This window comes from Toxotes jaculatrix, chromosome 5 (genome assembly GCF_017976425.1).
Source record: "Toxotes jaculatrix isolate fToxJac2 chromosome 5, fToxJac2.pri, whole genome shotgun sequence".
Taxonomy (NCBI): Eukaryota; Metazoa; Chordata; class Actinopteri; family Toxotidae; genus Toxotes; species Toxotes jaculatrix.
The window spans coordinates 26503425-26526463 of NC_054398.1; the positions used below are offsets into that span (position 1 = coordinate 26503425).

The 23039-nt window shown below is 43.0% G+C and overlaps 1 protein-coding gene across 1 annotated transcript in view; it reads left to right on the plus strand.

Annotated features, from left to right (window-relative positions):
- cadps2 (Ca++-dependent secretion activator 2) overlaps window positions 1-23039 on the plus strand; it is a 145385-nt gene that overhangs the window by 85713 nt on the left and 36633 nt on the right. Inside the window, exons 13-17 of the mRNA XM_041037942.1 lie at window positions 6951-7138; window positions 13972-14073; window positions 16199-16262; window positions 17229-17352; window positions 18060-18160. Coding sequence (XP_040893876.1) covers window positions 6951-7138; window positions 13972-14073; window positions 16199-16262; window positions 17229-17352; window positions 18060-18160 — 579 coding nt within the window. The remainder of the gene's footprint in view (window positions 1-6950; window positions 7139-13971; window positions 14074-16198; window positions 16263-17228; window positions 17353-18059; window positions 18161-23039) is intronic.

The window sequence follows — 23039 nt, forward strand, 5'->3', positions numbered from 1 at the left end:
CTCTCTGTGTTTAAGCCTGGGGGGCTCTCTCACACTGATTGAGGGGATAAATGCTCTAATCAATACTTTCCAAATAGGAACATGACCCTCACGGACAACTGCTGGGCTGACTCAATGAAAGGGGGTGGAGGGGGGGAGGGTGAAACCTAAGTAAGTGAGGGGGGGGTAAAATGAGGGTTTTTGTGTCGAGTGTAGCTCGAAGCACGAACCCTGAACCCAAACTGTGCAGAAATGATTTTGTATTCTTACTGTAAACCGAACCAGTGTTTAACTCACACAAACATAAAGAAGTTCCAGACAGTGGAGAGAAAAGAGATTTGACAGAGTCGCTGTTTAGTTATGAGCCAGCAGAGTCACAGTTAGATTTTATGACTCAGCATTTGTGACTTGTGGTTATACAGATTTGATTTCGCTCTTGTCTTCAGGAAGTAGAAACTTTATCAAGACTTGATTTTTGAGAAGACCTGAAATTGGGCTTGGACTTGACACAAGGTGGCAACAAAGAGGAGGAAATAGAAGTTATTATTGTGCTGTTTTTGTGTGTCAGTGTGGACAGAACTTTCACAACTTACCTGTGAACACTGGTGTGTATGTGCACCTTTTTTTCTCCTGTAATCAGCGTTTTCTTTATCTGTATTAATGTTGGCATATGAGGTCTAAAGGGAAATCCGGTTTTTGTTTTTTTACAAACAGGTCAGTCCACACTGACTCAGAGGTACACACCTGTTTACACTCTAAGTCTATTTTTGTTCTTAGTGAAGTAAAATGTCCACAGGAAGCCAAATCAAATCACACAAATGTCCTGCTGTCCGTATGTCGTCCACTCCTTTACTATATCCAGGCTCACTGTGAACTTCTCACTGTGAACATGCAGAGCTACAGTGGACGGGGAAATAAAATCAGTTACTTGATGATTACAGGACTGTTTTCCTCCTGTCTACACCTCGTGAACCCTACTTTAAAACACTGTGGATTGTATTTCTGTTTTCAGTCGGCCTGGTGAAGACAGTCAGATGGCATATGCTGGTGTTTTTGTGTAGTGTTATGTGTCTGTGAGTCAGAGGTTTGTTCTAGTTCATTTAAATTTCCTGTGAAACTCAACATGCAGTTTTCTGTCTGGTCTTCATGTCCTGAAACACTGGTACTGTGCTTTACAGACAGTGCAGATATATTTCTCAGAATCCACCAAATATTATCAAGGATTAATTGTAATAGTTTGTTTATTTTTTCGACCAATTTTGTTGCAAAATTGATGAAAACTTGAAGAAATCCTTGCTGAAAACTTTATTTAGAACCAGATGAAGACCATCACTGGACTCTAAATCTGTCCACTGAGACACAGACTGAGGCAGCTCCTGAGGAGTCAGCTCATCCTGCTGTGTGTTGTGTTCTTCTCTTTTAAAAACCAGCAGAACCAGGAGATGTTCACCACTGTGACATCTGTTCTTCTTTCATTTCTCTACCTGCCTCACCAGGACTCCCTCCAGCTCTGCAATTAGACCGATCCATTCACGCTGCCCCTCCAGCTCTTCTCTCCTCAGCCTTTTGTGAAAAACTCGAGGGCTTTGTGTTCCAACCCGAGCCCCTTTTCACCAAACGCTCTGAGAAAAGGCCAGTGCTTCGGCGTGGGGGACATCTGTTGAGAAGTGGCTTGGATTCATGTCATAGATGGGGTCTTATTTTATTCACAAAGAGTTGAACCCAACAACAACAACAGTAATTAGGCAGAAATTTGGTTTGTCGCTGGGGCCCAGAGTCCAGCTAACTGGACCAGTGCAGTTCCCGCCGATGACCGAAGGGTCAGATCCTCTCAGAGAAGCTGCTGGTGGACTGTCGAGGTCCAGCTGAAATGTGTTTCAGCCACAAGTTCTTGAATCAGCTTATTCCAAAACCCCAACGCAGTATTAATACAAAAACATTTGTCTTTTTAAAGGAAGAGAAACCAAAAATACTCATGAATCAGTGGATCATGTCAGTCCTCAGGTAAAATCACTCACCTTCATTCAGTTCAGTGTTACCAACAAGTCAAAACCAAACATTTCACCCAAATCATAAAATCAAATTCTATGAGTTTAAACAACTTTGTAAAATAAAACCGCCAGCAGGACAGAATAATACGAGGTGTGTGTAAAAGACATGTCAAGACATGTCTTCTGTCCGTGGAGACACACACACACAAAAAGAATGAAGTCTAGTTCTTCACTGTCAGCTGACAGGTTCAATCATAAGCAGCCTGTCATCGTCCCAGGACCCCCCACCCCCCACCTCCACCCTCCCCAAACCTCTGGCTGGTGAAGCAGAATTAAAAGGGTCATGGGATGATGGAGAATGAGCACTGAACTGGACAACATCTGAGGACCAATATTTACCTCTCTGCAGTCTTTTAATCTCCTGTGACGTAACTCTGACCCACTTTGGTTTCCCGTCTGCCTTCAGTCTTCAGACCTTGAGACGTCTTTTGTCTACACCTTTATGTTTGAAGGACGGGGACGCAGGTGTCCTCTCCACCCATCAGTCCCGTCTGAGTGTCCCGCTGTCAAATTAATTTCCTGTGGAGCTCTAGCATCATACACTCCAGTATAATTACTCAGATCTATGCACGCACACGTCTCAGGCTCTCACTCCTTTAAATCTGAAGCTTCCCGGCGATTGAGTTCTGTTTGTGCTAATTAGAGGAATCTGCAGAAGAAGAAGAGAGAGGCTCCAGATTGTGTTGCAGTGTTCACATGGAGATGAACCGACGACCTCGAAGGAAAAAGCCAAACAGCAAAAATGTTCCCAGAGATTTACCAATATTTGTGTTTTGCATCTACTTGTGATTAATGTAGTGATTGTTTTTAACCATCTGAGAAAATAACTCATCACCGCGGCGACACAGGATAAACATCAACTTCTTTTTTTGTTAGCAGCTAAAAAGTCGACCGATGCTGGAGTTCTGAGTTCTGATGCAGATATCAAGGCTCTTACCACAGTAAATCTGTGTTTGATGAGCATCTCTTAAATCTAGTGGTTAAGGAATTGTGACCGAGATATTTAGTGAACGGGATGAGCTGATATTGTCAGGTAATATCAGCGAGATGCTGAAGGTTTCGGAAATAGAAACACTGAAGTACTCAGAGCTCAGACCCTTCACAGTTCTCTACAAGTATTACTGTATGTTAATAATATGAAACATCTAGAAGATGTTCATTGGAATCAAAAAACCTGACAGTGATTGACAGTCACTGAGCACATATCTCAGATGTTTTTGTTGAGGCTGTGTAGTAAATGAGAGACTGGAGGAGATGTTCGTGTCCAACTTCATAATCTTTTTTTTTTTTTTTTTTTGAATATTTTAGAGCAGTGTGAGGAGCAAAAACATTCAGTAGGTTTTTCTTTTCTTTTCCTGTCAAGTTACCACTCTTGGATTACTTTAAAATGCTTGTTTGTTATTGTGACAGACACCTGTCAGCCAAAGGTCAAGTATAGCCGTTTTAAATCAGAGCTTAAGGTATAGTAGCCTGCGAGTAACCATGGCAACAGCACTGATGCTTCATGCACCGTTACCAGTCACCTGCCTGGTGTAACTAACCTAACGAAGGACCGTTTCTCACCTCTGCATCATCACATCAGTTACATCCTCGTGTTTTATTCAGGACTCTGGTTTCCGGTTTCTCACTGTGGAGCTCTGTTATCGTCAGGTCAGCTGTTGAGAATCGAGGATCGACTTTAGGCTGTTCTGGTTTTTGAGACATGACTGTCTCATGCTGTGAAGACACCGGTGTCTCCAGTTAAGCTGGTGAAACACAGACCCATGTTTTCTGTTTGTGTTAAATACAGCCAAGCCTTTGCTTAATTATTAAAGTACAGTCTTCAAATGTCTTTTTTGTCAAGCCAACAGTTCAGAAATACAGCAAAATGAGAAAAGCAGTGAATCCTCACACTGTAGAAAGTGGAACTAGAGTGTGGTGTATGATGGTTTATGATTGCTCTAACAGAATGAGAGCAAAGTCAATCTTACAATAATTAGGAGCGATGGCTGCTCTCACAATAAAAACCAGTCAGTAGTTTCTTATGGAGTCAGGTTGTACAGAGTTTTTTCACCTTTGAGGTTTGAACCCGAAGATTGTCCCTTTGGTTGTGGACGTGGTTGATATTTGAGATTTCAAAGACACAAACAATAACATGCTAATATTTTCATATACTTCTGAGTAAATGAGCCTTCATGCTCCTGAAAATACAGCAGAACTCTTCAAGTCATGTAAATTCAAACTGTTTGGGTCACCAAAATTTTTGGACAAAAAAATGATTTCAGGCGCCAAAACCATCTGAGACCTCCCCCTCACACACACGCACCGACCGAGGCGAAACATGAGGAATCCTCACATCCTACTGGCCTCGTGGTCAGGTGATGAGCGGCGAGCTGAGGTGTTCTCAAACCACATGCTGCGTTTACTTTCACCGGGTTGTGTCATTCCTCGGAGGGAGGCGGCAGACACCGGCGCTCTGATCCAGAGACGTGCAGCCGCGGCTGACGGAGCTAACGAGGCAGTCGGCTCGTTAGCCGCTAATTGAGCGGTCAGCGCCAAGACTGGAGTTCGCCATCTGTTTGTCACAGAGGAACATCTTGTCGCTTCACGCCTGTCGGCAGGCCCCTCTCTCTATTAATAGCTCCATCTCACAGACGGAGAGAAAGACGGAGAAAGAAACTGGAGAGAAACGACAAACAAACTGAAGACTGGAGGGAAGTGGAGGAGGGGGAGACGCTAAAAGGCCTGCAGAGAAGGAATCTGCCAGGACCAGTTAACCCCGACAGGCAGCGTGTCAGCTCGAGTCTAGATAACATCCTGGAAATAATGTCGTCTGATTTCAGGTCCTTAGATGATCTTTAATACAGTTAATCATTCTAAAATCTTAAACTGATGTTACTCTGAAGACACATTAAACCAGTCCGCTGTCGGATGATGAAACGGGTGTTCTTCTTCTTCTTCAAAAAAAAAAGCATCAGTCAAGCACCAGTCACTTTTTGACATAATGATTGTCAGCACAAAATTGAATCAGTCAACTGGGAGATTAAATTTCCTGTGCAGATAGACCTTCATTTATTAGCTGATTATTTTAATTGCGAAGAAAATGATCCACAAAAGCATCAAGAAAAGGAGGAGAGAACTCAGCGATGACTCCTCTGATCACACGATGTTTCAGATTAATAGAACCTCACAGTCCTGTGTTGTTTTTAAGGATAAGAGCTTTGAAATGGAAATATAAAAATCACAGTTTTTTCCACAGTTTTTTTTTTAAGCCAAATTGGCTGCACAGAAAAAAAAAGTCTTTTAAAAACCAACAGGTCATCTAACCTGAACAACCAGGTGGTTTGTCCCCACCCTCAGATACGACCCGTAAGGGAGTCTCCTGAAATAGCGTCCCTATGACGGCGGGCGGCCCAGACCTCCGTCGTCAATAATAAACACACTGTTGAGCCTTTGGAACCATCAAGGTTTGGTCAGATTCAGGGACAAAAGCTTTGTGCTTTGGGTTTAAAATAAGTTCCTCCTGAAGGTTAGAGGACCTTCGTCCAAATGGTTTCAAACTTTGTGTTAAAATCCTGTGTTTTGTTGACCCATCCACCACCTCCTCCTGTTCTTTACTACATCACCTGACTTCCTCCTTTTGTAAGGTGACCACCGGTCAACTAACTATAAAGACGACCTGTGGGGTCATTTTAAACAGGAGGACAGTCTCTTCTAAACAGGCTTCAGAATAAATTTACAATCTTCAAAATATAGACAGTAGGACACCTGTCTAAAACTCCTCTCATTTCATTAGAATACAGCCTGGATGTATCTTCTGTCATTTCACTATAGAAACCGTCTCTTTCATCTTTCACACAGCAGAAAATCAAACACAGAAACAAACTGCTCTGAAGGTAAAAGGAAACAGTTTCTCTGCAGCTCTTCTTCTCTCATGGGTCGTCTGTTGCCGGGCGGAGAGCCACGACTGTGATGCAGGAGGGGCTGTGTGTGTGTGTGTGTGTGTGTGTGTGTGTGTGTGTGTGTGTGTGTAGCATCAGCTCTGTGGAGGTGTTAATTTGTTAATGTTCCTTCCGTGAGGAATCTTAATTAGCGTTGTAAGTTTCATGCCTAATTTAGTGATTACGTTCAAGATGGATGAACTAATGAACATCTCGGGGTGTTCCAGTTGTTCTACACCTTCCTGCTTCTTCTTTTTTTTCTTTCTTTTTTTTTACTCAAGCAAAGAATTAATAGTTGAAGCCTTTAACCTTTACACTTCTCTGTTTAATTGTGTTAAAGTATTGAGGATTTTTATTGAGTTTGTGGAGCCAAAAGGTGACCACTATAGGTTCGAGTCTGTTTACATCTGCCATGGCAACAGGAAGCTGTGAAGGAGTCGTCGTGGTTATCTTTCAGGACGGTTGTTCAGCCTGTCAGTGCGATTCATAGCAAACAACTCTTCACACCTACCAGGTCCAGCTGCCTTTAGGTCCCAAATGGCAGCCTGCTTCTCTGGTCCGACACTCACTTGACTTTCACAGTCTGGTTTCAGGTTTAACTCAGAGAATCGGAAGCTGTTTTTTATTAAACCTAAAGCTGTTGACATGTTATTCAGTTGAGTTCAGTTTGCTTTTGCGTTAAATGTCAAACAAAAAGCTTATTTCTATACTCCGATTGTCACAGTCTCGGCATAAAATTAAATGATTAGTATAAAATAAAAGACTGAAGGGAAAAATCAAAATGAAGGTGTAACAATAAATTCAGAACAAGACCTAATGAAACTGCCTCTCAGGTCGAATGATGTCTTCTTGCCGTTAGTTTAACGCCCTGCTCTGAGAACATCTGAACCATCAGCTGGTTGTTTGTTCTGTGGTTGTAATGAACATCAGGTGGATGCCTGCAGAACCTTAGACTGTCATACAGAGTCTGACAGGTGTGGTGTGTGTTTTCTTTCCTCAGGGCTGGTTCAGTCCCGGTCAGGTGTTTGTCCTGGATGAGTACTGCGCTCGGTACGGCGTTCGAGGCTGCCACCGTCACCTGAGCTACCTGAAGTGTCTGATGGATTATTCAGAGAACAACGCACTGGTCGATCCCACGCTGCTACACTACAGCTACGCCTTCTGCGTCTCCCACGTCCACGGAAACAGGTAACACCATCGATGTGCCGTTAAAATTAAGAATCACAGGAGAGTCCATGATAACGACAGTCGTGATGCACAGGTCCACCACCGCAGAGATGTTCTTGTCAGAGCTTGGCTTTGCACGCCAACTAACACCACCATTTTTGTGGGTGGGAAGCCAGTGAGGGATCTCGTTCTTATTACTCAGTTGACTGAATCCTGCAGTGTTGAGGAAAACTCTACATTTTAACTTTGGAGGAAAAGGTGGGGTCTCACATAGAGATTGAATAATAATAAACATCTGTGCAGAACATCTGTGTTTGTCTTTGCATACAGGCAAAAAAAAAAGTCGAGCATCATCTCCTCATCCTGTCAGATCTGCTCGTTTATTCAGGGCTGAAAATCCACTGTGAAACGCAAACAATACACCTTTAGAATAAAATTCCAAGTACAGATTAATATATGTTCATCACTGCGTTGAGTCACTTTATGTTTACGACTATAAAATACAGTCTCGGACCAGATCAGTCCTGTGAACAGACTGTAATTTGATCTTTTCGTTTCTTCTGTAAGTCGTCACTGAGCACAGATGCTCTTTTTCAGCCACACACACACCGACTGAATCCAAATATCTGGACTTCCACACACTCGCAGACTCAGACTCCATTTATGGCCGCGCACAGTCTTGGAAGTCTGGACAGCAAAGTGCTGTCCAAATCCTCGTTTCAACAAGTTGAAGCTAGGGGGACTTCAAGTGTACTTTCTGCAGACTTCCAGAGAGTCCACTGAGGGTGCAGGCTTCACCACACTTTGTTTGGAAGATCACCAACACTGATGCAACATGGGTGAAGAAAAAGTGTGAAGACATAGTTGCGATAATAATAAAACACAGTAAAACTAAGAATAACTTAGATACAATTTAGACCGATGGCATTTATGTATTACATTTATTGAAAGATTTTAAAGTTTTGATTTAGCAAATTACCAAATTGTGGATTTTGTTTATATAAATACTCCTAAGGTGGAGTAACTCCATCACATCTGAGGAAACATATTTCAGGTTCTGTGTGACTTAGAGTTTCTGAGGATGTCACTGTAGCTGCTGTCCATCGCAAAATCAGTGTCCATAAATCTGCTAAATAAATCCGCTCGTCATAACTCCAGATCTGTCCTGACCCACTGACAGTACCTCCATGGGTAAACTTCAAACAGGAACTGCTAATAGCTAATCTAATGTGCTTTAATCAGGCCAGTTTTCCAAAGTATACACACACAGAGTTTATAAAGGAAAACGGCTCAAGTTGTCAGGAGGTGATGATGCAGAGGTGTTGGAGAGGTGCAGTTGTTAGGTTATGGGATCTTTCCCTTTGTGGTTTAAACTAACCATTAAAGTTATTTTAATGATTTCATGATTTCTACCCATCCATCCGGCCTGACCTCCTCCCTACCACAACTTTGTGGCTCTTTAAAAAAAGTTGCTTTGTTTTCTGAAGCGACTGATGCTCCCGCTTTCCTTGGGCGGACAGTATGTTTAAGGGCTGCTCAGCTTCAGTAACCCTCAGGCCTCCGTTTCTCAGCAGTAAACTCCCCAGATATGAGCAACAGAAGTGTCTTTTAGCCACTTGTTGGCATCAGCGTCGCTCCAGCAGTTCAGTTCTCCACTTCACTCCCAGCAGCCCCTGCTTGACTCCCCGGCTGGTAATTACTGATATCTGTGCTTTCTCTCTTTGTCGACTCATTTAGTCAATTAGAAAGCATAATGATCAGCTTCTCCAGCTAATCGCAGGATATAAATTGGGCGAGGTGGGTGGGGTGGGGCGGGGGGATTTAACTGGAACTGGCTTTTTGTCAGTTGGAGCTCTAATTTGAATAATTGATGCCCATTCAGGGCTTCTGGAGCTGCCTGAGTGGGTGTGGATGGGAAAAGGAGGTTTTGGATGGCTGGCAGACTCGGAGGTGGAAAAAAAACAAACTTAATTACAGAACTCGAGTTTTCCCTGGAGGGCTGCTCGATGAGACGAAACTACAACGGGAGACGGAGAGGACAAAGAGAGACGCCACACACTGATCAACAGGAGAGTACTTGACTAATACTTAAAGGCGATATATTCAGAGTATCAGACTGTGCTTTTCTTCAGAAAACTCTCAGATCTGACGGAGGGAAACATGGTGGAGCTTCACTGCAGATGTAAATATTTGCCTCAGGTGATGCAGCTTGTCCATGCATTTTTGTGGGAGACTTGACTTTTTAACTGTCTGTAGTTTGAGATCAGTTCTTTTTACATTTAATGAACCCCTAAAACGTTTAACCGCTAATTAATGGTAGCATTTGTTTTCTTAAATAAAAATAAAATCTAAAATACTGGCTCCATACTTAGTTTTGTTTCAGTTAAACAAGGTGACGTGTTGACGTGATGTGTCCAGTCTGTTCAGGTGTGTTACAGCAGGCTGTGATCTGTGTGTCTTCAGATAGAATGGCAGTGGAAAATAAAAGTGTAAATGCATCCAACAGGCATTCGAGATTGAGTTTGACTGTTGAGGTTCGTTTTATCCAGATGGTGAAAAATGCATCAGTCACGTGATTTTTATTCCTCCCGTGTGAAACTACATCTGTAAGAAAAACAGCGTCTGTCCCCTGAGACACTGGCAGCTGAAGGGATACTGTAATATAAATCAAAGTGTATTAAACAGCATCTGGACATGAGGCAGTTGGAAATAAGACCATTAAGTTTGTTGCTGGAACAGATAAACCTGTGCAGGTGAAGGAGCTGTGACACTTCCACTGGTCTCGTACTGGTCTGTGAGGGTTTGATGAGACGGGTGCGTTTGAACTGAGATCGGGGTTAAAGGAGCATTACCGGAGCAGGAGGGGTGGGCGCTCGCCTCCCTCTCACCTGTCACGTCAGATCTTCTCCTCCGCGAGCCGTCTGCACCACACCGACACGGGATGTGACAGGAGCTTTTACCTCCCCCAACCATTCACACAACAGCCGCCCCATCTCCGGGGATGTGATGGGGGAGGAGGACGGTGACACACATGATCACCTGCCACTCAGCCTCATCTCCTTTCCACACCTCTTAAGGTGAAGTGGCGTCCACACCCGGTAACCTGCCATGCCGCTCGGCCAGCACCACTCGTGACGGCTCTTGTCAGCTGACATCAGAACCAAACAGCCAGAGGGTTTGGTGAATCCCGCAGGCGGGTATGGTGCTTATCGTTTACACTTGAGCCACATCGTGTGTAAACACACTAACCTGAGTCTACAGACTCCCCCCCCCCACCCCCCTCCACCCCCGGCCTTGGAGCGGCGCTGACAGCAGCCTCGCCTCCAACGTGCTCGCTTCATTTAGCAGCAACAATGTGTCTGAACCCCGACAAGCTGTCGCATCGCTCCCCACTCCGCCGTGTGAGCCCAGGCATGAACACACATCTGACTGGGTTTAATGGCACAGTGAGGAGAGCTACCAAACCAAACACCACATCGGGTCTGGTCTCTCTGAGCGCGCTGGCGGTTTGCGTCTGGCTTCCTGCCAACTTGTTCCTCGTCCAATTAGTTTTCTGTCATAATTCCATTCAGAGGAGTCGGAAAGTGTGACTGACGTTCGGGGGGAAGGTTGAGTCCGATGTGATGAAGGTATCTGTGATGATGAGAGAAAAAAAAACATTTCAGGTTACAGCACATCGCTTTAATCTGAGGAGCCACTTTTACCTTTATGTGCTTTTGTGTTTGTTTCTTCTTTTTAAAGTTTACAGCAGAAAAATGTGCTGAAATATTGCGTTCATGTGCAGCCTCTTTGATTTGAAAAATCAAAGAGGCTGCAAACTTCTTTAGTGATTTTATCTCTGTGTCACAAGACACAAAAGATAATGTTTCAGCTTAAAGGGTTAAAGTCTGGTTGAGTGTAGTAGAGTTGACAGATTTCAGCAGTTGTTTAATGGTCTGAGTTATTTTGTAAGACCAGATGCTGAACATCTGCAGGTTTTCAGCTTCTGACGTGTGAGTATTTGCTCGTTTTCTGTTTTTGTACACGACAGTAAACTGAACAAGTTTGGAGTTTAGACTGTTGGTCAAACAAAATGAGACACTTTAAGACTTGGAATTTTGAATTTTTTTGCCATTTTCTGACAATTTGCAGACAAAGAGATTCATTAGGAAGGTAATCGGGAGACTGATCGATAATATAAATAATCATTAGTTGCAGCCTCGTCTGTTTATTAGATTTTTGTTTCCGTGTAACAGCATCCATCAGGCACCACATAGAAATCTGAATGAAATGACTGGTAGATGTTGTTAGACCACAGCGTAGATCTCTGATAAACTGAACCTTAATGTTTTCCGTGGAATCTTCAAGAGGCAAAAACTTTCACACTGAAGCGACGAGAGCGGCAGAACTGATCAGTCAGCTGCTTTTTTTATTTTCTGCCACATGGAAAATAAACTTGATCGTTTGTGGAAGATGAACAACTTGAATTTCAGAACAGCTGCCATGAACCGGGAACCGGGAACCTGGGAGCCTCAGGCCATCCATCCATCCCTCCATCCATCCCTCCATCCATCCCTCCATCCATCCATCCATCCATCCGTCCATCCCTCCGTTCATCCGACCATCCATCCATCCATCCATCGAAGTCCTCCCTTTGACCGCAGTCCTCACGTCTTCATTTGTCCATGTGGGGGCCCAGAGTGCACTGAGGCCCTCGGCTGGTCCAACATGAAAGCAAGCTTTTCTTGCCTTTACATGAGTGAGAGCACACCCCCCCCCCCCCCCCCCCCAACAACTCAGCTTTATGTTCCCTCGGGATTAACTAGTGCTTGTTAAATAGGGGTTGTGGGAAGTGGAGGGGGTGTGGTGAGGGGGGGGTGGGGGTGACGGTGGGGGTGACGGTGGTAATGAATTGACAGATTTGAGGAACAACAGGGTTTAGAAGTTGTCCTAACAAGTGCTGTTGTGCAGAGAAAGCTGCCTCTCATTACAGACTCAGTCAGGTAGAGTGGAGCTGAACAGAGGCGCCGATGTTCTCACACAATACATGACCACTTCCTGTTGTCATCCTGCACCACGTCCACAACCTCCACCCTCCCAACACCAGCCGGTCTGAACATACATCACAAGCTGGGCACGTCGTTTTAGTTCATATAAATTTACTGTATTTTATTTTATGTAAATGTTTTTATTGTTTAGTCTTATTTGTTTTTTTATTTTTTATGTAATTTTTATATGCTCTAACATACTTTATATTTAATTTCACTTTATATTTTCTCTTATATTTACTATTTTTATTTTACATAATTTAATATTATTTAATTTTATTTTATTATCTTTTTCTGTTTTTGGATTTGGAACTAACTTTTAATTTACTATATGTATTTTTTTTATTCATATAATTTAATTTAATCTTTTATCTCTTTCATATTTGTCCATTTTATTTGTGCAGTTTGTTTTTTTCTATTGTTTTTATTTTATATAACTTCAGTGTATTTTATTTTATATTTTGTGTCATTTTGTTTTTTCTAATTTCATTATATGAATGTATGATTTTATTTATTTGTTTATTTTCTAATCATCATTATCATTAGTATTAAATGGCACACATTAACACCACAGACATGTATTATTATTTTATGTGAACTATGACATGTCTGCATACATGTTTTCACTTCTTATTTTACGCTGTTATATGTTCTCTATCCTGCTGTTGTCATTTCCTCTGGTTAAATAAAGTTATTATTGTTATAATTAGAATTCACAGGAAGCTAAGCAGTGATGGTTCAGCATCCTCGCCTCACCTGCTGCTTGTCCTTTCTCATCATGTTTTTATTTTCAACTTTTGGAGAGTGAGGAAAACGCAGCGAGGAGCTCGGCGGAGTTGTTGGTACTCAAGGCGCAGCGGTCAGGGGCTGAACCAGCGAAGGCTTTTATAAGAACAACTCATTAACAGACAACCTCCTCGCTTCTTCCCTCCGGCGACTGCGAGTGCCGTTTGGAGAGGGTGCTTTTCTCTTTCAGCTGCACAGAGAAAGCCCAGAAAGTCAAGGCTGGTCGCTCTGGGTCCTGATTGCATTTTTTCCCCTTTTTTGCCAGAGTGCCTATTCAGACGAAGGCAAGAAGGGAATGAAAGCTTTACAAACATTAATGAAGCCCTCAACTAACAGTTTTTTCTTTGTTGACTCTCCTCCTGCCAGCCAGATGAGTTGTGGAGGAGGAAGATGAGCCTGAGCAGCTCTCTGTTGATTGGTTGACTCTGAGGTCAGCGTGGAGAGTTTAGCAGCTTGATCAGTTAGTTTGGTGAAAACAAGCCAGTCGAACTCTGAGCGAGAAAGAAATTAAAAGAAAAGCAGCCTGAGCCGTTTTCTAAGGCTTCACATTTAGTTTTTCTTCTTTCTTTCACACTTTTATATAGAAAAAGAAATGTCTTGGTATTTGAAGTGATAAGTATTGATAAAGAGGGGTCTTGTGCTGAAATGTGAACAGCATATCAAAGATAGTCTCCAAAGTTCATGTTTGACGTTTCAGATTCTCACATATAATCTTTATTTACCTGAACTGAAGAGAGAACCAGGCTTATATTTTGTGTATAGAGTTAGTTTATCGTATTTTATCATATGCACATGCACATACTATTTATTTAGTAGATACATATTTTCTCTGTTTCAGTCTCGGTTAAGCTACAATCAGACTCAACACTTCCTGGAAATGTTTCACATTAAAAGCCTTCCAGCAGCTCCTAAGACACTGGCCATTGTTTGAAACTGCCTTTTAACTGTATCACAACATGACTTTGACAAACCAAACTACACCTTCAGCCTGATTTCAGTCAGCTGACTGCGTCCTGTGTCTGATTTCTCTGTCTCCGCCAGGCCTGACGGGATGGGAACAGTGACCGTGGAGGAGAAGGAGCAGTTTGAGGCCATGAAGAGTCGCCTTATGGCTCTGCTGGAGGAGCAGATCACTCATTTTAGGTATGAACACCTTCTCATCAGAGTCAGAAAACAATAGGAATCCTGTGTGAGCCACCCAAACTACAGAAAATAGATTTCATCTGTTCAGGCTGAAAGTTGACCTTCACCTTCATTCCTTTCACAGTATAAGTGAAAGGAATTTTGTTTGTGTTGCTCTCAACACAAACAAAATTCCATTGAAAATGGAAAAAAAAAAAAAATCAGCAGCAGCATCTTTGAGTGTGTTTACAGTTGTGACAGAGTCCTGGTAACGATCAGGTTTATCTTTCATCATTCACATGTAAACATCATATCCTGGATTCAAAAACCTGGATGAGCTACAGAACAGTCACATTATGTTGTGACGTGTAGACACCTCCTCGTCATTAACTCAAGTTACACTCAGTTACAGTTCAGGCAGAAAATAAAGCAAACTGTCAGGATATTCATGTGCACGTAAGCAGACCCAGTATCATCATTCATTTATTTATTTAGTTTATTTGTCAGAGATAAGGCTCATTAATGAAGCGAAGTGTACACGAGCCAGAGGTGGTGGAAGCTCTGAATAACATCCTGCAAAGGACTCAACGCTTTTACATTCTTCCTTTATTATTACTGCTGTTAAGAAAAGGACTGAGGAGAGGAGTGGAATGTTTGATTCCACGTCTTTTCCTCAGTGTCTTGGAGAGAAGCCACAAGAGGGAGGAGAGAGAGTTGTTTTGTTTTGTTTCACCTTAACCTCTGAAACATGTTTTGCTAAACGCTGTGATGTAACGTGAAGCGATTTGGAAGAAAACTGCCTAAAACGCGTAAAACCGCCGGTATGCTCCTTTTAACTCCACCATAATGAACCGAGACAGTCTGGGTATTTTTAGCCCCCATCAGCGGCACATAATAGGTGCAGGACATGCGTCGACAGCGGCTGATGAGACCTCCCTGCATCTGCATGCTGCTATTCAGCGCCGCCGCCACTGTGTGAACACATTGTGAGCGCGGTGTGAAAGCAGCAGCTCCGAGACCTTGAGCAACACTCGTCTGAATGGACCTGTGCCATTAACTGTCCCGAAGCCCGGCTCTTGAAACCCTTCTCGCCTGAGAGGGGCCTTCCATCTGGCCCACAGAGGGGAGGCGGGGCCGGTCGGGGGGGCCAGTTGGGGGGCCAGTTGGGGGCGATCAGCGGGAGTCATTACTAACTCACCTCAACAAGAGGCTAATGCTGGTAAACAATAGCTGGGACAATGCTGGGATTATGCTAATGTCCCCCAGACAAGAGCAGGATTTCCACAGTCTGGTTTAGATTAGAGCTGAGCTCAGGGCTCTAAAGATTCACTTAGGGTTATGAATTTTAACTACAACTGCTTTGTTGGTCATTAATCTTTCCTACAAGAGAAGCAGATTATCTGAAGATCTGATAAATAAATGTCATGTTCTGATCTGAAGATTGAACCACTCTGTGGTTTTTAAGCGATCGTTCGTCTTCGGTTTTCCTCACAGCGGAGTCCCTCAGCGTGGGTTCCAAAGACACCAATAGACACTACGTGGCCAAAAGTATCTGGACACCTAAACAGTGCAGCCATATGTGATACTCAGTCAGAAGCCTGTTCTCCTCTGAAACACTACGACATGTAACATCCATCAAAGACAGTTCAGGCCTTTTGAAGACATTCTGCTCTTTAATGATTACATTTTTATTTTCATTCCAGTGAACATCATGAACTTGTGACTTTAACTGTGAAAAGAAGATTCAGACAAAGTCCTGCTGGATAATATTTTTTAAAAAACACTTTTGATGACATTTTTGTCAGGTAACTATGAAGGCACAGGACATCTGCCTTTGGGGTTTTGTCCAGTAAATGGCTGACCTGTGTGACCACGTGTCTTTGTTTATTAAGTACTGTTCACTTGTCAATTAGCTACGTGAAACCTTTCTGAACTGCCTCGTCTGCGCTCAGATGGAGCTGGAGGTGAGAAAAGCTTCCCTCTTCGGTGTAATTAGATGAAAGGAGGCAGCCATCTGTTGACGCCGACCGACGTCTTTCTGCTGCTGCTTCCATCTTCCTATTCTTCTTCTTCTTCTTTTTTCTCCGCGCAGTTGTCCTTGAGGTTGTTTCTAAATGTGATGCCCGCCCACGTTTTGCATCTGCAGGTACTGCTTTCCCTTTGGACGACCAGATGGGGCCCTGAAGGCAACGCTCTCCCTGCAGGAACGGGTACAGCAACACATCTCAATACTAATGCATTTCCAGTGTTTGTTCGAACTTCCTGGGAGGTTTTCTCAGTGTTGGTAAATCTTTTATACGTGTACAGAGCAGAAAAGTTCTGGGCCTGAATTTTTCTTTGAGGTTTCAGAAATAAAATCGTTCCTACCTGAGAGAAAAATTTGAGAATGTTTTACTCTCATTTATACTAAACCGAAAGAGGAGCACAAAAAAAAAGAAACAAATAAAAAAACACCAGTTTTCATGTGTAAGCTTCATGTTCATAGGTAAATAATAGGTTACTGAGCTATTTAGGTTATTTGTGTAACAATATGATTCAAAAATGAATAAATATCTTAAATCGTTATGATATTTATCAATATTTAATTTGCATTATGACACAGGAGTTTATTAAATGATAAATGTAAACCGTTTAAACTAATTTGATCAGTTGTGTGACAGTCATGGAAAAAACATGGAACTTATCTCCTCAGTTCAACTTCCTACTACAGCAGCTGTTAGAGGGTAAATCGACCCATTTTACACATCAGAGTCTCTTTACAGGCAAAGGGAAGAAGAATCTCTGAGTCTGCTGCAACAACAGAAGTGACTTAACTCTAGATCCACAGTAGTGTTGTAACTTACAGACGCCTCCTTTACAGGTGGCGAACATTATTTATTTAAAGTTTTAATTCACAACTGCATAAAGATCCAAAACATGAAGGTTTCAAAGCAACATTTTCCCAGTTACAGAGACTGTGAACATGTCTTTGTCTGAACACCGTCTCCTGGAGCTCTGAGACATCAGCAGCGATAGCGGCGATTTCATAAGCTGACAAAATACTGATACTCCTAGACTTAAAAGTTAGACCAGCAGGGCGTCACAGTTACAGGTCTGATCTCATCGCAGGAACTGGTCTGTCTTCTGATCCGTCCCTGAACCTAAGTGAGACGTGGTCACCGTATGTGTCGTTTCAGGTTTTGATGAAGGACATCACCACGCCTGTCCCTCCGGAGGACATGAAGAAACTTGTGCAGAGGTGCCTGGAAAAAGCCGCTCAAATCAACTACAGTCAGCTGATCGAGTACGCTCAGATCAAGGGTGAGAGTTTCGAACTTTATTTAAACAAAAGAAATGTCATGATCATTTCCTCTCAGGAACGTGACTCCACATCAACCAGTGAATCAGAGTTTCAGAAGATTTGTTTCCATTCACCTGTTTTAATTCACGTTCTCAGTTTGCTCTGCTGAAGGTGTGACTCATGTCCTCCTGCTGTTCTCTGTTACAGGCTGTCACCACACATTACAAGTACAACAACTGATGTTACACTGTAAACTGCATCAGGGTTGTTCTTTAGTTCTGTAAAAATCGAATGAATCTGTGCAAAGATGGTTGTTTGAAGTAATTTCTTACGCTTCTATTGATCAGACAGTTCTCTGCACAAAAACCACAAAATGAAGAAGAAAAAGGGTTTCCGGGGTTTTACACAACCACAGCATCCCCAGTTTGAGTCCAGATGGGACCTGCTCTCCATCACTGGTCTCAGTCTTACCAATGCTGGAGTAAATAAATGTGAAGTTTGTCCTGAGGGTGGCACTAGAGGAAAGGTCAGATCTAAAGAGTTCATCCTCTGAGGAGCAGGCATATCAGTGTCATCTGGCAGCAACCAGCAGAATTTGACCCAGAAGCCAGCTTACTGTACACTCAGAGCAGAGGTTTATGGGTAGGCATGTGTGAGTGTCAGTGTGTAAACTTTCCTTCATTTTATTCCCACCTTGCATGTTTACCTGCCATGTGTCAACCTCCAGTGGATCCTCAGGCAGCTTCAGAGAAGAGACTGGAGGACATGATGAGACTGGGAGAACTCTGCATTGAAGTCCTGCAGCAGAACGACGAGCATCACTCTGAGGTATTTTATTTTTATTCATGGCAGCTTGGCCCGACGCTCAGCTGTGAGTCAGCTGAAACATCTGGACTCTGGTCCTGCATGTGGACTCACTGTCCTGCATAGTTTTGTGGTTTTGAGGTACAGAAGGTTTGTTTTAGGGCCAAACCGAATAAGTCAGGAATTAATAACAAACAACAATTATTTTCATTAGCAGTTATTCTTGTTTTGATTAATCGTGACAGGTCGTTAGCCTGTGTCGAGTTTCAGGCGCGTGGATCAAACCGTGAAGTAGATGTTTGACGTGAACTCAGTGCTGCTGCTGCTGCAGTTGTTGTTGTTAAAGAAAACTCTCCGTCCTGTTTTGTGTTGGAACAGTTTCACTCTGAAACTCTTTTCTTCCTCTAAATCTCATCTTCAGTAAAAGAAAAAACTCTTGTTGTCTGCTTATTTTTTTTTCCCCTTCTGACAGCGACAGAGACGCCGCAAGTCACCTGATCATTTCATTAAACATTCTTGATCACTTTTCGCAGCACTGTCCATTTCCTTCTTTTGCCTCAGTTGGCAACGCTCACGCTAAAGTGGCAGATGAGATGGCAAGTGGCGGCGCTGCATTAACGTCTGCGGCGGAGGCACGATGAAAACAACGCCCACGGCCCATATGCACGCAGCGTTTATGTGCCACAGTGTAAAACTGATCAATCATAGGTGTTGAGACGTGGCGGTTTGATCGGCCCTAAGTGGCAGCGTGGCGCTCAGGCATCTGTTTCTGAGCTATTAATAACACGCCGCACTCTGCCGCTGCCATGGCGACCGGTGGATCTCTGCTCCGAGCTTCAGATGTGATGTTAACTACAAATTAGAGGCTTTTTTTTTTGTCAGAGCACCGCCACAAGCTGTCACAGCTTAAATTTAAAGATGAAGATGTAATTGTTTACCCGGTTACTGTCAGCGTCAGGAACGGTCTCTGCTTTTTGTTGTTGTTTATTTTTCGTCAGTGTTTCATTATGGAAGTGTCAAAGTGACGAGCTGCTGTTTCAGGCAGTTCATGTGAACGCTGCTTTTTTTTTCTGCTTCACAGTCTTTTCATTTAAAGATCCCTGCCAGACGAGTTTCAGGCCGCGTAGAGATACTCTGCTTGGAATAATAATTTGTGTCTGATACAGTTTAATTACCAAGTTTCAAAGTCTTAAAATGACTTGGACTCCATTCTCCCTGACTGAAAAATTAAATCTATAAATATGCAAATACTGTTATCGTTGTCATTTCAAAAGTGAAACTGCTGAACACAAGATGTCTCCTACTTTACTGAGAAGTCCATTCTCAGTGTGTGTGTGTGTCAGAGGTTTTAAATGTCCACAGTTGTGTAAGTCACGTATCAGACCAGGACCAGGACTAGGACTGGCTCCAAACAGAATCATGCTGGTACCTGCTCTAAGGTGAGCACAGAGAAACTTCCCCTCTCCAGCAGATGAATGAGAAAAGAATCGTCCAGCGTCAGACTCTGCATCCGGTGAAGCTCCAACGTCCACAGCAACAAACTTACTGATCTTATGATAAATAAGGAATTTAGAGCAACTGAGAAGATTCTTAGACATAAACACACAATATGAAAACTTGCTCTGATGCCTGAAAGAACTGTGATGAATTTCCATCACTCAGGTACTGAGGTGCAGCAGCTGCAGACTGTGAGAACAGAATCACGTTAAACCTTAAACCATCTTATTATTTATCTGACTGTCCTCTCTTTTTGTCTTTTTTCCTGTTCCACCATGGGAAGGGACGAGAGGTAAGTTTGCTCTGTGCTCCGCTGAATCCTCAGGTTTGTGTTCTTGTTGTGTCACTGCTGGTTTGTCTGATCCTGAGATCCTCAAACCCTCTTCTCCATGTGTCACTGCCGACCTTTTTTCTGTGGCCGTTGTCGTGTGTGTTTGTGTGTTTCATGGTAAATTTATTGTTAAAAATCTCCTCAACTGAAAAAAACTCAATTCAGAAGCTTTTTTTTTTTTTTTTAAATGTTAGTCACACAGGCCTCACAGCAAATCATTTTCCCATGAAAAACGTTTGGTTTCAAACACAAAAACAGGAATTGTTGAATGTTTTTTATCTTTGAAATTCTCTGTCATGCGATTGTCTTGTGTTTTTCACAGTGATCTGTTTGGTTGAATGGGAACATCACCTAAGGTTATCACTGCTGCAGCGTCTCTGAAATGAAATCCAGACGCACGCAGCCATTTTGCTGTGCTGTTTGGTGTTTTGGATCCTTGTTGTTGGGCAGTTGCATGGTGGTAGTTTATCTTTGTGTCGGTTCCTTGTAGGGGAACAAACAGTCCTGAGAAACTGGATTAAATTCAGTGAAAATTCCCAGAAATCCTCTTTGTCCTGCAGGATAATCCTTCAGAATAAATCAGAAGTGATGTTTGAAGGACACACTTATCAAACCACTGTAAATAATCCCTCTGCTTATATTAAGTGCAGTTTGATTTATAATTGTTTTCCTGCTCGCTGTGAGAGCAGAGGGTCACTGCAGCAGTAAATAACAAACACAACAGAGACAAGAAACAGGATATAATTGTCAAATAGGATTAATAATGTCAACATGAAAGAAAGGCAGTGAAAATGAAAGTGTACAGCGTGTGGGTCAAGGTATTTCATCTTGAAATTAATTCTCTGCATTTTACCCACACCAAGTGAACAAAACACACACACACAACGTATGCACATTCACTAGAGACGCTGGGCAGAGGGCGCCCGGGGAGTTGGGGTGGATCAGTGCCTCGCTCAGGAGCACCACAGTCATGCTCGAAGAGGGAGCGCCGATCTCAGGCCGGTCCAGAGTCCAAAGCCTCACTCTTTACTTCCTGTGCCACAGTCTGCCGCAACCCTGTCCCCTAAAAATGACGTTTGTATGTCACTGAAGTGTTTTCACAGTGACATTGTGATGACGAATGTGATCGCTGCCTGGTTTAGAAGCAGCGCAGCCGCCTGGAGCTGCTTCGGGCAGATGGTGGGTGGACAGAGTGCAGGACTGTGGGTTCAGGTTCAATTGAAGTAAACAGGTTGTGTCTGAGGTCACTGTCGACCTGTTTAGAATTAAACCAGACCAGGATCTTTCACTGATCCTGAACCAGGTGCTGTGAGCTGGAACAGGACCAGTTTAATAATTCTGGAGTGGATTATGTTAACTACTAACACGTCGTCACGGTGATGATGAAAATCCATTTGGCTTTAGGTTTCCTTCAGAATGTGTTTGTTGTGGGTAATTAGTTGCGTATAAAGTGAATTTGTAGGAGGCAGGTTTCTTTATGCTGCAGGATGTAATGATATAACAGCTTCTTAGAGGTTTGTTTGTGCCTTTACTTTTTCACTGTGACACTGACCCTGTGCACAAAGCCATATCCATAAAGACATGGATTTTCCCAGTCTGATGAGGAACTTGACTGGTCTGCCCTGAGCCCTGACCTCGGCCCCCGTCCAGCACCTCTAAGATGAACTGGATAACAGACGGCGACCTTATGGCCTCGCTAATGTTCGGAATTAACTCCTTGTTATCTACCTGGTTGCAGTCGTTCTCCGAGTTGCATTCAGCCTTTTTTGGCTTTGAAAACCGCTCATTGTCGCTTCTTCTCCCACAATCCCCTTCACCTCCATGACATTCTCTTCCTCAACAATGTGGAAGAAATGGTTTGTTGACGGGAGGATACGGAGGGACGGATGTCCTTGGCGGTACAATAAGTACATTAGCCCTTTATAGCGCGGACACTCTTCTCCTCTTAAAATAAAGGAACGTTTTGGTTGTTAACAGTCTGGAGCTTCTTTTTCTTTTTTTAAATCACTCCTTCCATTTTCCTTCCCATCACTGTGCCCTCCGTTTTCCTCCCTTTCTGCTCCCTTTCTTCTTCCAGTCTTTCAGTTTTGTTCTTCCTTTCTCTTCTTTCTTTTCTCCCTCTTCTTCCATATCACCTTCCATCTTCCCTTTTTTCTCCTTTTCATTTTTGCTTTACCTTTCCTCCCTTCTTTTATTCGTCCCTTTTTCATTCACGTTCTTCCTGTTTTGTCTCTTTCATCTTTCTTTGCTTCTTATTTATCTTTCATTTCCTCCTGCCTTCTGTCACTTCTTTCCTTCTCCTTTCTGTTCCTCACTATTTCACTTTTATTTCTCTTCCTAATGTTTTCATGTTTCCTCACATTTGTCTTATTTCCTCTTTTCCTTCCCTCTTCTCCATCTTTCATGTCTTCTTGTGTATTTTCTTTTTTCCTCATTTCTTTCTTTTTATTCACCTGTTCTCTCATTCCTTTTTTCCTCTTCCAACCTTTATTTTTTTATTCCTTCCCTTCTGTTTACTTCTCCACATCTTTCTTCCATTCATCCTGTTTTCCTTCCACCTCTCCTACTTAAATCTGTGTTCTTTCAGTTGTCTTCCTTCCTCTCTTGTCTTCACTTGTCTTCCTGTCTCTCGTGATCTGTCTCTTTTCCTTGAATCCTCTGCTGCTGTTTTTGTCTTGTCTTTCGTGATGGACTGATGGCAGCCACTGTTTACCAGCAGCTGTTTTTGAAATGGACGTGTCGAGAAGAAAGAGTTGTAAGTGATGAAGACTCGCCAGGCCGGTTCACTTCTGTCTGTGAGTAACAGGAAACCGAAAAGGCGCGTTTGAAAGGCCTGATGATTCGTCCTGCAAGGCCACAAGTACGAGCCGTTACCATGTCATTTCTCTTTTCCCCGTCTTACATCTCTGCCTCTCCTTCCTCCGTCGTACACAAACACTGACCTCAGTGCATCAACACGTGATTCAAGGCTGGTTGCACTTTTCTCTCAAAGGTCCTTTAGCCGTCAATGGTAGAGGTCACCTGAGCAGGCTGACCTCTGTCCGCTGGAGAGCCACGCAGCCTGGATGCTCTTTA